The following is a 14,105-nucleotide window of genomic DNA, read 5'->3' as shown; positions in this document are numbered from 1 at the left end:
ATGGTATTTCTGCTATTTCTGTTTGGTAACCTTGTTAACCCTTCTGGTCCTTGAGTGATGTCTCCATTACTGCCTCACTTCCTCCAGTGGAGATGAGCCTGATTTTAAGCCTTTACTCATGATGACCTTTAAGGTAGGAACGTGAGCTGCTCCATGCAGCAGCCTTCAGGAGCAGCTCCTCTGCCCTGCCTAAGCCCTGGCCACCAGTACTGACTGCAGAGCAGCAGGTGAGGCCTGTCAGGGTCAGTGGTGAGGCATCACCAGGCTCTCCAAAGTCCTGCCCCTGGCTGTGATGGTAGAATCAGTCCCCTGTACTGCCTTGTGCTGTAGCCGTGTGCATCATCGCTTCTAAAATGGCCTCCAGACCTTTCACTGCGCAGATAACTGCTTTCTTTTTCCTTGGTACAGGTTCACTTTATCTGTATTAGTGTAGTATTAAATTATCAAGGTCTTTCACTGCGTGTTCCCATTAACCTCTCTGATTCGAATGTGAGAGAAAACGGTTTTAGTAGTTATGGGGAAGCTGAGTGAGCATTTACAGCTACCCAGATAGCCCTTGAAACATCATGTATATTGCAGGATGTTTCTTATTTAGCTGATGCAGGCTGCAGCAGGGATACTATCGGCATTATCAGCGCTTTAGTTAAACTGTAAACTTCCAGAGCTTTTTGGTGACAACAGACCGCCTCCTGGGTGTTAACCTTTTCTTCTTCATGGCACATAATTACCCCTAGTTCCTGCAGAATATTAGGTATAATTTTTTGCATGTGGAGCCCATAAAGGTATTTGCTGAAACCACCAGAGAAGACTTTTTTTTTTTTTTACACAGAAGAGAGAAAAAATTCTCAAGTAGGTAGCACTTCATAATATATGAGTCCCTTGCACAAGGAAAACCTCCAACTAATACATCTAACGTCAATGTGTGTATCTGAGAGCAGCATTGTAACCAGTTTAAATTTATCTACAGCCCTCCTATTGAGGTTGATCGCTCCTGGTTACTCACATACCAGCTGCAGTTTTAAATACAAATATAGTGATATTGTACATTTGTACAAAATAGACCTGTTTCTCCAGAAAGGAATTTTTGCTGTAATGTTTTATAGCTGTGAATTGTTTCTGCCTTTTGATGTCTGACATTGACTTTCTATTCAGGAAAACATAGGAAGACTGGAAGAGATGTAGCTATCAAGGTCATTGACAAGATGAGGTTTCCAACTAAGCAGGAAAGTCAGCTTCGTAATGAAGTAGCCATTCTCCAGGTACCAAGATATTTTTGTATCGTTCTGGAGTTCGGGTCAAATCAGCTATTCCTAAGATTTTGTAATGCATGTAGGTGCTCTAAATTGATATCTAAATCTGTATATGTGATTTCTTAGTCTTTTTGTAAGAGACAATCTTATTATTGGGGGAACTCGTGACCGTTTGGTAGTGTTGATAACTTGGCGTTGGTATCTACTGCATATGGGGAATCCACTGACGCCATGTAGTTTGTCTCCATGTTGTTTCCTTCAGGCAACAGGAAAATGTTTGTCTTTTTGCTAACGGCCACTCAGTCTAAGTGCTGTTTTCGCATGTCCTGCAGTCAAACTACAGAGAGTATCAACTTTAAAAATTAATCATTATAGATAATTTGTGTTAAAATAAATTAGTCTTAGTAGTGATAGGTGGCATGTTTCATGGGATGATGTGTATGTTTCAAGCTAATTTCTTGCCTCTGATATTTTGTTTTTCATTTCTAACTCTCCACTTAGCTACTTCTTGATCTGTGGTACGTTATTTCTGTGTAATTCAGAATATTTCATGCTGTTTTATTTTAGTTCTGTACCTCTACTACTTTATTTTAGAATTTGCATCACCCTGGGATCGTGAACCTGGAATGTATGTTTGAAACCCCGGAACGGGTCTTTGTTGTGATGGAAAAGCTGCATGGTGATATGCTAGAGATGATTCTTTCCAGTGAGAAGAGTCGACTTCCAGAACGAATAACTAAGTTCATGGTCACTCAGGTTGGCATTCAGTCTTTTTTCCTTGAGAGGAAAGGCTAGATTTGTCTTTTAAATTATGTGAGAATGGAGTTTGGAGAAGGGGTTTTTGTGTAGTTATGTAAGAGATAGTACAGGGGGGCTGTATATCTAACAGCAGTTGAATAAATGTGGAAAGAACTTTGAATGCTATTTTTTTGTCCTTCTTTCTTAAGGCTTAACATTGTGGGTATCCAAAGATGCACATCAAAACTCAAAATATTCAAAAAGATAGATAGGGATGGGAAAAACAAATTTTAAAAGAAAATCAAAATGTTTCAGCGGGTTAAACCACAACACAAAACCATCAGTTCCACGTTTTTTTCTACATCAGTTTCAGCCTATTGAGTGGAAAAAATAGTGCTTGCACAGTCTTCAAGAATTAACCCGTATATACTGCGTTGATACAAATTACTGTATTGCTCTATTTTGAAAATATTCTTTCCTTTTCGAAGATACTTGTTGCTTTGAGGAATTTACACTTCAAGAATATTGTGCACTGTGATTTAAAACCAGAAAATGTACTACTAGCATCAGCAGAGCCATTCCCTCAAGTAAGTGAAGATTAAAAAAAAATACTTGTTTCCTGACTTTTTTTAGCGGGGGAGGGAGAATGTGATGGGGGTAGAAGTACACTTCAGAGATCAGCCAGAGATTTCTCAGTTTAAAATATACTTCTTTTGCAGGTAAAGCTGTGTGATTTTGGCTTTGCACGTATCATCGGTGAAAAATCTTTCAGGCGCTCTGTGGTGGGGACACCTGCGTATCTTGCCCCTGAAGTGCTCAGGAGTAAAGGTTACAACCGCTCTCTGGACATGTGGTCGGTTGGAGTAATTGTCTATGTGAGCCTTAGTGGTACATTCCCATTTAATGAAGATGAGGATATAAATGATCAGATTCAAAATGCAGCATTTATGTACCCACCAAATCCTTGGAAAGAAATTTCTAGTGAAGGTAAAGAAATTAACTTTATTATATATTTATGTGTAGACAATGCATTCAAATACTTAAACCACAAGATTTACTGAGACAGGAGTGCAAAAATTATTAATAGTTTGGTTTTTGCTGGCTATGCCTGAATGGCTAAATGTAAGCTGGCATACATTTCTGAAAGATAAAATGTCAAATACCATGTTTTAGATCATATTCAGAGAAGGAGCCAACAGATTTAGCAAGAAAAAATGATGTAATAACTTAATAGCATGCATGGGGAGTTGGATCAATAACCCAAAACCACCCAGAAATCCCAATGGAAAGTTTAATCTTGCATGAGTCTTCAGTGAATACGTAAAACATACTTTATCTAAACTAATATATAATTATGGAAATTGTTCCAAGTTGAATCTGGAGTTTTAGTATTGTACATTAGTAAGCAAAGCAAAACCTGGATATAAATGTCAGATCTGGACAATCTAGAAGTTTACAAAGTTGGTCTTCAGACCTCTCTAATACCAGTTTTGTTGTTATTAATGTATATATGATTAATACAGGTAGATGTGAAAAAGACACATCATTATACAAATAGTGGAAGTACCTACATAATTTTGGAACATAGGATTATGCTCAAGCTTTGTTTAGACACTTCTGAAAAGCTTTCAATGTTTCCATCAAAGGGGGAAAAATGCCAGCAACAAAAACCAGCTTACCCCATTCCTTATTTTGTGGTCTCGTTTAACATAAGCAAAGGTAAAAATAAAATTCAGGAGCTTGATTTGTTTTAAGAGTTCAGTAGGACACACACACACTTCACTTTCACTGTAACGTGTGAGTGATGATAGATGTGATTAGTAGTTAAACAACGTAATTGTTCTGTTCCTCTTTGACAGCCATTGATTTAATAAACAATTTGCTTCAAGTGAAGATGAGGAAACGTTTCAGTGTTGACAAATCCCTTAGTCACCCGTGGTTACAGGTAAAATGATTTGCCTTTATCACTATGCTTATAGTGGGTGAATAACGATTTTTGGATTAAATCCTTCAAGTGCTTATCAAAACTATTTCTACTAATGCTTCTTAACAAACAACTATGGAGGCTTGAGTATTTTTGTTTTTAGCTTAATATTTTCTGTGCTCCAGGATTGTGCCCATTTCTTAATGGCTTTGTTTTCGGGGAAAACTGTTCACCCTTCCTTGCCCTCCCTCCCCTCTCCTTGTTACTCCCTGCCTGATGCTAACAGACACTTTCACTTTTCTGCTGCTTCTGAACGCAGACAGTGAGGAACGCACGGAGCCCCACTGAAAACAGGATAGAGAAAAACATTGTTCCATGCTGAAGGAAATTCACAAGCTAGTGTGTGCTATAGTTTGCAGTCATTTTAGAAGAGAATTGAAATAGAATGTATTAAATAACTTAGAATACATTAAACAATTTAAAAAGATATTAAGGGGAAAATCTAATTAATGTTGAGTACAAACGGTACTGGAAATAGTGTCACTTCATATATGTGTATGTATACCATTAGTTTTATTTTAAAATTCACGTATCTGTCTTGCTACGAAGAGTTTTCAAAATTTCTAGTCTTACGGCCTTGGACACTAGACTATTTCATTTTGAACTCTGTTTTGACATGCTCTCTTTATTTAAACAGATCCTATTGGCTGTATCTTGTGGTTATTTATATTAAATTCTGCAGTTAGTCTCTGTACTTTTATCTTTGGGAAAATAGGGCTTCCGTTTCTTAAACTGCTTCCTTGAATCTTTTACTCCTTAGGATTATCAGACTTGGCTTGACCTCAGAGAATTTGAAACACGCATCGGAGAGCGTTACATTACCCATGAGAGTGACGATGCACGCTGGAAAGAACATGCGTATGAACACAACCTTGAGTACCCCCAGCATTTTATTATGGCTCCTAATCCAGATGACATGGAAGAAGACCCTTGATTTATTCATTTTGCTAAATTCCAGCACAGATGGACACTCCAGACAGAAACTGAAGATAAGTTTTGGAACAACTGTCGCTCTTTCTGAATGTTGTACACATAGCTCAGTGTACAAAGCCTCAGAGGATCCCGCATTGACGTGGGGATAGACTGTCGCCCAACAAGCTTTTCTCCATCTCTGACTTAAACTCTGAGTAGTTATTGGACAGTGGGATAAGCCCCGTTGGGTAACATTACACCAAGTTGTATGGCTACAAAGCCATTACCAAAGTGGAATGTGTACAGATTGAATGGTTTGCGTGTCTTTCCTTTTTTTTTTTGTAGCCTACACAGTAAGAATTTTGTAATGGTTTCCTAATCCCTATTTAGTAGGCCATAGAGGACTGTTTTCTGTTACTTAGATACATCTCCCACTTCTTAGACTGTGCATTGTGAAAAGAGGTTGTAAAAGGAAATCGGTGCAGAATACCTTGGCTAATAGCAGAACATGGTGGTTTAGGGTTGAATATGGCTTCAGAGATGAAGGAGTAATTTGCTGCTGTTAAGACAGTTATGTATGTCTGTCTTTGCCCTAACTGAACTTTTTCCAGATACCAAAAAAAAAAAAAAAGAAAACCCTGTAACTTCTTACATTCCTCTTGAAATGCTGACTGACAATCTAAAGAGACGACAATCAAAGCTGTGCTAGTCCTTTATTTTGTCTGTTAAAACAGAGCAATAAGCCACAACAGCGTGTTGCTGCGCAAGGCTGGCACGTCATAGATGCACACCAAAGGCATTTTGCCTTAAAACCACACAAGCAGTGCAGAGAGAGCACAAGACTTGATGTAGCATATCCTTTCACTCTGGAAAAAGTTTCTAGCAGAAGGATGTGGAAAAATAGGGAAAAATACATGCAGCTTTCTTCTATTGTTTTTCAATAACTAAATTTAAAATTTTTCTAGTATTTTTCTAATTTTTTTAAGGTTCCCTGGATTTGCATCAGGAGTAGTTTGTAGCCTGCTAGCTTATATCTTAATTCTGTTCAAAACCTAGGTGTGACAAAATTACCTGTTGCTTCTGCCAGGGCAGCTGGACTGTAAGGGAAAGGGCTCTGCCTTCCAACCTTTACCTGCAGCCCCTCCTGTCCTCTTCACCGTGCTCAGCACTGTTGTTCTGAGCTGAATGAAGAATCCAAAACCAACTTCTAATTCAGTTTTTTTTGCAGATGCCTCACTTGATGGATTCCCAACCACTTACTGGACTTTGTGGCACAATTGAGAGGAAGCAGCAATATTCTTTGGAAATGATTCCTTAGGAGGAGAGTATGACAGTTAAAATTCATCGTATTTCAAGGAGGTTTTGAAGCCTTGGATGATAAGCAGATAGAAGAGGTTTTTCATTTTTTTCCCCATCCTATTTAAAAGTGGGAAAAAATGAAATCTTTTGTGTGGGAACAACTGATCTGTGCTGCTGGAAGGTGCTGGATGGCTGTACATATCCCTGATGCGCCAAGCTGCTTAACTGGAGCTTGGTTTAAAATACTTTCTAAAATACTGATACAGGCTTGAACTGCACAGGCAGTAGGAGACCTTGGGGTAGCTCCTTCCTCTCCTAACATTTTTTTTTTTGTGCACGTAGATGAGTATTTTTTCCACCCTACTGTTGTTCAGGCAAGGAAGTAGGTGAGCAGATGTCTTCTAAGCTGTTAGATACCCATAACATTTTAGAGTTCTTTTGGGGCTGGCAGCTGCTTGCAGTGTCAGTGAACTGGCAGTAAAGTCAGCGGCAGCTGCGGAAGTACGTTCCTGTGGGCAGGTTTGCATCTTGAACCTACCGTTCCTTTTCTGGTTGCCCTTAATCTAACTGCTACCGCGTTTTGTATGTGTCTGAGTTGATTAAAGCTGAAGCCTGGTTTCCCTGTTAGGATATACCGAACTTTGCACATAACTTCTGGTGCAGCCTGCATAGCAGTTTCCTACAGCCGCCCGTGGGCAGAGTGTTCCCACCCTTCCTGCTGTCCCACCCTCTCTCCTAGCACATGTTTTTCTCAGGTTTGTGCAGGGGACTTGCCTGATGGCAGTCTGGTCCGTGCCACTCCTGCACTGGGGAGTCGTGCTTCCCCTGTCACGCTGTCAGAGCAATATAAAGGTATTCAAAAGGGGCAGAATTTGTCCCTTAACCTTGCCGTTGCGTTAAGGTGAAGCTTTGGGACTGATTCTTCTCAGAGAGGCACTATTTTCTTTATCTGTGGAGACAGAACAATCATCTATGAAGTTGGTAGTCTAGTATTGGCCCAGTTGGCACGGGAAGCAGTGTTTTTTTCTTAACTGTTACCACCCAAGTGACCAAATTTCAGTGAAGCCATTGCGATCTTCCATCCCAACTGTAATAGCATAGATACAGTTTGGTTTTAAGCTTCAGATTTTGAACTTGAGCTGTCACTTCAGGTTTTCTTTCCTTACTTTTTTTTTTAAGGGAGGAGAAAAGCCAGCTCAGTTGCTTGAAAAGCACAATGCAGAAGAAGGGGGTACAATTAAAAAAAAATAAAAGGCCTGGCTGATGTCTCTCCCCATGAAGTCTGCTCTGTGCTCCAAGAAGTTATATGCGCTATTTATTCTTACGTTGTATTTAAAAAAAAAAAAAAAAGCTGTTGGCCTTTGGAGTGGATTGCCTGACAATATATGCAGATATGCAGACTTATGGGGCCAGACAATAGAAGCCACAAGCTATAGTAGTACAAGAACCACAAAAAATCAGATACCCATTAGAAGTAAACTTTCTTCACTGATGAATAAAAATAGCTGACTTTTTTATTCCCTTTTTTCTACCTTTACTGCAAACTTTGACAGCAGTAGGTTATAGTGTCTAATATCCTTATCCCTAGATGAATTAAGTTGCGTTCATTCAATAGTGCTATGATGATGCTAGAAAAAAGCTCATGTAAAATTTTATAGCCTCAAAAGGACACTGTCAAGTACTTTTATATTTTTATACATCCCGTTGTTTGTAAATATCCTCTGATAAGCTTGAAAATAAAATTTATTTCCCTATCATATTTGTTCTCTTTATTTACATGAACTCCCTCTCCTATCAACTGTTCTTCAAGTCAGTATTTCTTCATACTTGTTTGGGGATCTGTCTGGCATGAGGTGTATACCCTGCTATGGGAATTCTGTTAGGTGCTTTCTAACAAAACTGTTTATGCGTGCTTCTTATTACTGTTCTATTCATTAAGAAAAGCATCTTCGGTTGCATCAAGGCATGCTGTTTTGAGCAAGTACCTCACCTGAGTACAGTTAGTCTCAGATCACATTTGTCACTGACAAATTTTAACTTGAGTCCATCAGTGAATACTTCACTTAGGTCTACGGTGAGATCCATGAAATGTTCATTCTCCCCTCTGTGCACACCGATTTCCCCATGTGGAGTTTTTCATTTCTACGTGCACTGCTTTAAGTAGGTCAGTGTCTAGGTACGGTTTGGCATCAGCTGTATCCTGAAAGCATGCCCTACCAAAATGCCCCTAGGCCCTGAAGCGTAGTGATTTCCCTATCACATTTGTGAAAGATCAGTGTAGGAAAACTGCCTGGAGAAAGTGTGACATTTCACATGCTTTCAGTTCAAAGATAACTCGAAATGCTTAGTTCTGTGCCGATTATATTATTGCAAAAGCTTTAATATGTGAAACCAAAAAATGCACAGGATTTGATTTCTTTTACTCTTTTTATTTAATAGGTTGCTACTGGAAGCTGCCACTATTAGACATTTTGGTATTGCAATTGAAATTACTTCAGTAAGAGCTCACCAAATCCAGCAACAGGTGGGAGGGGGGACTTGGATTGCAGATTACGTTCCTTGTGAGGGTGTGTAAGTCTGTAATGAGGCAGCAAGGCAAAAAAATGAAAACGGTCTCCCATTTTCTTAGGGTTCATCAGCATATCATAGCTGTGGAGTAACTGCTCCCGAGTTGCTGAGTCACGTGAATTCTGCAAGAGCACCTAAAACAAAAAGGTAGGTTGTAGCCCTTCCTGCTTTCCTACAAACTCCCTCGTACCTGCAATCTCTCATTGAATCCTTTCTTTTATGCTAGTATAGCAGTACCCGAGTGTTCAGTAAAACTCGTGAGCTTGCTGGCAGAACTCACGCATTGATGTATGTAGCCAAGTTTTGCATTAAATACTCCTAAACATAGTATGATAAATTCATGTTGAGGGATCCAGAGTAACTTAGGGCTAGGAGAAGCAACTCTTTCTTGGACTTACAAGTAGTTTTAAACAGAAATCTGATTTTAAAAGAAGCTCTCTTTGTGCTTAAGAGCATTGCTTGTGGATTAGGAGTGTGTTATATGCCTGTAAACACTATTTGTACCTGCATTCGGAGGTCAACACCCATGTTCTTTAAAAACTCCCGTTGTTTTATGGGGCCCAACGTGGCTATTTTTCCCTGTGCCATCTTTCGAAGATAGCTGAAATCAACATCTGCTGTCAGGTCTGCTGTACCTGGAGCTTTCAGCACATCGTGGAGTTTGTGATTCCGGAAACCCTGAAAAATTGGAATATTACACTCAGCTGTACTCCTATCTACCGAAGCCGGGTCTAGTAGAGCTGTAAATGCAGCACGGGCTCAAGTTACCCTTCCCATATGATAGAAACCCCAGCGGGTACTGATGAAATGAGAATTCCCGTTACTCACTTTCATGGTTGCAGCATAACACTTTTTTTTTGTGATTATGTCCACCCAAGACCTTTCTTGTACAGGAACTTAACCATCCAAGTGAGACAGAGAAGATAACTGAGTGTTTTAGCACAGTACTTCAGGGAAAATGCTTTACCCGGAAAGTGTCAGTTTTGGTTCCGTCGTGACCATAATCAGCAATCAGTGCGGCCCCGCCATCCTTTTCGATGCGACAGGCAAGCCTCTGAATGAGGACACCGGCCTCGGGACATACTTCCACGTGGTCTCTCGTTTCTTCAGGCTAGTGCAGAGTTCAAACATCAAAACACCTGCATTAGCAAACAAGTACAGGGCAAGAACTTTTCACACTTGACTTCTTGGAACTGTTGTCATTATTTGGGCATGGAGGTCCAGGGGTATACTCCAGGCTACCTATTGCCCGAGCTAGTTTTTGCTAATGGCCACTTCCCGTTAGTGCTTTCAGAGTTCTCTCTTTCCTTCGTCTCTTGTACAGCCCAGAGTCAACTGGAATGAGTTTTTATAATAAGTGAGAATACCTGCACTGGGTGAAACTTCATTACTGTCGTAATGAAAGAATTAAAATAGCACTTCTTCCATGCACACACTTCAAAAAAGCCTTTCTGTGTAAAATCTTGTAGGTGGTTTAAATCTCTATTACTTCATTTTGTAAATTTAAGAATCCAGTGAACTTTAGAAGAAAAAGGAAGTCTTAGACACTTGCCATTACAGATCAGTATAGCACGTGTACTCAGTGACTGTGTACGCAGCAGGTTCAGAACCTGGCTTAGGCAGGGCCGGTACTGAGATGGTGAGGTGACAACTGCAGCACGGAACTCTTTGCTGATTGCTGCCTCTCTAAAGTGTCTGCTTAAGCCCTGACTGTGGTAAATTTGATGTACAAGTTTATTTTCATGCTATATATTCACAGCACACAAGGTTGAATTGCTGTTGGAAGTTTTGTAAAATACAAACTAACTGTTTACTCGTTAACAGATGGAAAGGCCTCCTCGTTCTGTCCAAGTAACTGACAGGTAGTATGTGACTTGAAAGACTAATGATCAAATTATGAATACTGACAGGTATAATCTTACCTGAATAAAGTTTTCTGTTGCAGGGGTACTGGATGGTGACAGGACAAAGCGCAGCTGGTCAGGAGCCTCTGGATCTATATCAACCAACACCTCACGCCAGCCTTTCTCTGTTCTCTGTTTAATAAGCCCAGAGTACTCGTTTTACACTCTTAGTAGGTACACAATCTTATTTGATTAGACTAACATGCCAAGCATTTTCTCAAGTTTTAAGCACATAATGTGCTATTAACAATTACTCATTACTATTTAATTCCAGAAACTGCCTTAGAAATGCTTGCGGTAGAAATGGATCTGAATATTTATTAAGTACAGATTTAATTAAACCGAATAAATGATGCTGTTGAGAAGAATGCTGCCTCTTCTACTGACAGTGCACTGGTTAACTTATCAAAATAATTCTATCAGTAACTTTTCATAAAGTAATTATGAAATTGAAGTTGAAAGGTTCTTTGAACCATATCTAGACTTCATTTTGCTATTCACATTGCTGTTCAAATGAAAGCCATCCAGTGCATTGTCTTTGTTAGCAGGGATACATAGAATAATGTTGAAATTGGAGCCTTATTAATGTAGTGTAGGGAAATAGAAAAAAAAAGTTTACTTATGTAGGTAAAAACAAGTCTTTAGGTTTCTAAAAGGTTTTTGTATTCAAGAACAATTAACATAAGGCTTGGTTCAGTTCTGATTTGTCCAAGCTTAGAAATATTTTATCACCACAGTCCATGCACGTGTTCCCTTTGGCACCATAATTCTGTTCTTCTGCAAAGGCCTTTAAGTTGATGGTCACATTTACGGTATTCCTCTTGCTGTACCTGAAACTTATGTATTGGCAGGGCATCCAGAAACTCATGTGCTAAGTAAAAGCTGTAACCTGTGGGAAGGTTAAAATAAATGCATTACCTTACCAATGCTTCCATAGCAGTTTCCAGTTGAAAATTAAAATGTTTTTTCATAATGTTAAGTGCGTTAAGCTAGTTAATGTCATTGGGAAATTACTATTATTCCCAGCTTGGAGACATTAAAGGGAACACGTGAGGTGCTAGCTACAGCTTCCAGTGCATGATTTTCTTAAATCTGTATCTCAACATTAGCTCCTTGGTCATTATTTAGACAAAACCACTGCATGGTTTCCCATGCAAAGAAGAAAAAAAAAAAAATTACATGAAATTGGGTAACTATCCCAAAATGAAGTTATGATTCTCAGTTACGAGAATCATAGTCAAGATCCCGTCTCAGACTCATACATGACATAGGAGCTAATATGTAAAACTAGTTTTCTACACATTACGAACACTAATCAAACACTGCAAATGGAGGGAGGACACTATTGCTGTAACAAAATGTTCAAGCTCCTTACCCTGTGGTACATCTTGAATGCCTCTGTACCAGTAAATTGGAATTCCAGTCTTGCTGATGCCTTTCATGTAAGCAGCTTCGTCCTCGGAGTTTGACTGCACATTCCCTCCTGTCAGCATCTGTGCTTGGGTCTCACTGAGTTTGGGACTCACTTCTACCAGGTGAACAGACACATCACATTTACTAAGTAAAGAGGCAAGCTGGTTGAAGACCTACAAAGGCAGATGAGTTCTATTAGGAACAGTCACAGGCTGCACGTATGTCTTAAAGGGTTACAAATTAACCCTTAATCACATTATATTGAAGATAGAAGAATGTTAGCTCTCATCAGTAAAATAGTCTCAGCAGAAAGGACTGTGTTTTGCTCTTCCAGAAGGAAAATGGAAATTTGTTAATTTTAATGAAAGTGGCTATGTTTCTAAGAAAAGTTGGAGAACTACAACATGCATTATATAGCGATAAGGACATGAAATGCTAGTTAGTAGCTTGAAAGTGAGTAGCTCTTCTAATAGCTGCAGGGGAGCTAACAGGGAGAAAAATGGTTCAGTTTGTTTATGCTGTTTAAACAAAACCTGCTCACTATTGCTTATTTCACTATGGTTATTGGGGATTTTTCATTAGCATACATAAATAAAACAAAGCTTCTGAAGTACTAAATCCCATTAGCAGTTTGTTTTTTGGATCAGTAGTATTTTAATTACCAGGGAACCCTGCACAAGTGATAGAGCAGGAAGGGTTAACTCAGAAGCAGTAAGCCCCTGAAAGCCTCAGAGAAGCTGAGTGCAACTTCACTCCTGCGCTCACGTCCTCCCTGCTCCGCGCTGTTGCTTGCGCTAAGGCCTCCCAATTAGGCACAGCAGCACCCTCCTAAATGGTGTTCCAGTTTGGAAGAGATCTTTCCATAAAGAATCTGTGCTGGAATATTCCTGCCCTTTCTATCAAGGGGTGATTGCAGCGTTACACATGTGCCTGTGCAGCGTGCACACACCAGCCCCTCTTCTACTGCCAGCGAGAAACGCGGTCTCTTCACTGAGCAGCAGCGACGTGCGTGTATTTTAATGGGATTCCCCGCTGCAAATCCGACAGCTGGCTCACTAGGGAACGTTAAACCCCCATAGCAAAACCTCATTTCTTCAGCTTTCAGCGCAGCTACGGAGCAAAGCCAGAAGAGAGAGCAGGGAGATTGGTTTCCACCTACCCGCAGTATGTCGTCAGTGAGAGCGCCCGTCCCCGGGCCCAGCTCCACCAGCCGGAACGCTGCGGGCCTGCCGGCGGCCATCCACTCGCTGAGGCACCATATCCCTACCAACTGACACGGACACGGCGCGCTGCGGGAGGCGGCTCCGCGCCCTGCCCGCCGGTGACGCGGGCGCTGTTTTCCCTCGGAAACGCCAGGCCGCGAAAGCCGCTGCGGCGCCCAACTCGGCCCCCTCGCCTTTCGCTGTAAAGGGGGCGGCCGCTCGCGGCGAGCCCGGCGGCAGCCCTGCACCAGGCGGAGAGGCGCAAGGGCCGTTCGCCTCTGGCCGCAGCCGCAGCCCGCCTGTGCCCGACCCGTCCCCGCCGAGGCCACGCAGGCACCGGGCTCCCCCCCGCGCACGGCCGGGCGCCGGCGGCCGCTCACCTCGCCCAGCACCTGGCTGACCTCGGGCGCCGTCACGAAGTCCCTGCCCACGCCGCCGCGCCGCGCGTAGTAGCCCTGCGGGGGAAGGCGGTGAGCGCCGCGGGGCCGGGGCCGGGGCCGCCCGCCGGCTCGCTCGCGGAGCCCCGGCCCCGCCGCACCTGGCCGGGGTTGGTGAGCGCCTCCCGCATGTACTCGGCCACCGTCAGCGGCCCGGTGGCCCGCAGCTTGAGCAGCAGGTGCCGCAGCACGCCGCCGCCCGAGCACGGCCGCGCCGCCGGGGCCGTGCCCGAGCCCGGGGGGGGGAGGAGCGCTGCCGCGCTGCCGCGGCTCCGGGGCAGCCGCCGGCGGCCGCCGAGCCCCAGAGCCGCAGCCAGGAGCGGGCGGCTCCGTGACAGCGGCACCATGGCGGGGCGCGGCCGCCCCCGGCTCCGCTCGGCTCGGTTCCGCCCCGCGTC

General features: G+C 42.2%; 2 protein-coding genes across 6 annotated transcripts in view; one reads left to right on the top strand and one right to left on the bottom strand.

Annotated features, from left to right (window-relative positions):
* PRKD3 (protein kinase D3) overlaps positions 1 to 7,937 on the top strand; it is a 41,238-nt gene extending 33,301 nt beyond the window's left edge. For all 4 annotated transcript variants that reach the window (XM_080584336.1, XM_080584335.1, XM_080584337.1 and 1 more), the window contains 6 exons: positions 1,153 to 1,259; positions 1,845 to 2,006; positions 2,477 to 2,575; positions 2,708 to 2,975; positions 3,848 to 3,933; positions 4,733 to 7,937. In XM_080584336.1, the coding sequence (XP_080440462.1) occupies positions 1,153 to 1,259; positions 1,845 to 2,006; positions 2,477 to 2,575; positions 2,708 to 2,975; positions 3,848 to 3,933; positions 4,733 to 4,906 (896 nt within the window). In that variant the 3' untranslated portion in view covers positions 4,907 to 7,937. The remainder of the gene's footprint in view (positions 1 to 1,152; positions 1,260 to 1,844; positions 2,007 to 2,476; positions 2,576 to 2,707; positions 2,976 to 3,847; positions 3,934 to 4,732) is intronic.
* Positions 7,938 to 8,591: 654 nt separating this feature from the next.
* On the bottom strand, positions 8,592 to 14,096 carry NDUFAF7 (NADH:ubiquinone oxidoreductase complex assembly factor 7). Of its 2 annotated transcripts, XM_080584349.1 has the most exons (9): positions 13,809 to 14,096; positions 13,651 to 13,725; positions 13,228 to 13,338; positions 12,031 to 12,241; positions 11,486 to 11,544; positions 10,674 to 10,787; positions 9,719 to 9,862; positions 9,256 to 9,429; positions 8,592 to 8,885 (listed from the first exon to the last, which is right to left on the bottom strand). In XM_080584349.1, exons 1-9 carry the CDS (start codon positions 14,052 to 14,054, stop codon positions 8,673 to 8,675), a joined length of 1,347 nt encoding a protein of 448 aa, XP_080440475.1. In that variant the 5' UTR covers positions 14,055 to 14,096; the 3' UTR covers positions 8,592 to 8,672. The 2 variants fall into 2 exon arrangements, with proteins under 2 accessions (XP_080440475.1, XP_080440476.1); XM_080584350.1 differs by lacking the exon at positions 13,228 to 13,338 and having other exon boundaries at positions 13,809 to 14,069.
* Between the last annotated feature and the right edge of the window lie 9 nt (positions 14,097 to 14,105).

The sequence above is a fragment of the Anser brachyrhynchus genome (assembly GCF_964034855.1).
Source record: "Anser brachyrhynchus genome assembly, chromosome: 3".
In the NCBI taxonomy this organism is placed as follows: Eukaryota; Metazoa; Chordata; class Aves; order Anseriformes; family Anatidae; genus Anser; species Anser brachyrhynchus.
Note: the sequence above shows the minus strand (reverse complement) of the source record. Positions and strands in the feature narration are given on the sequence as shown.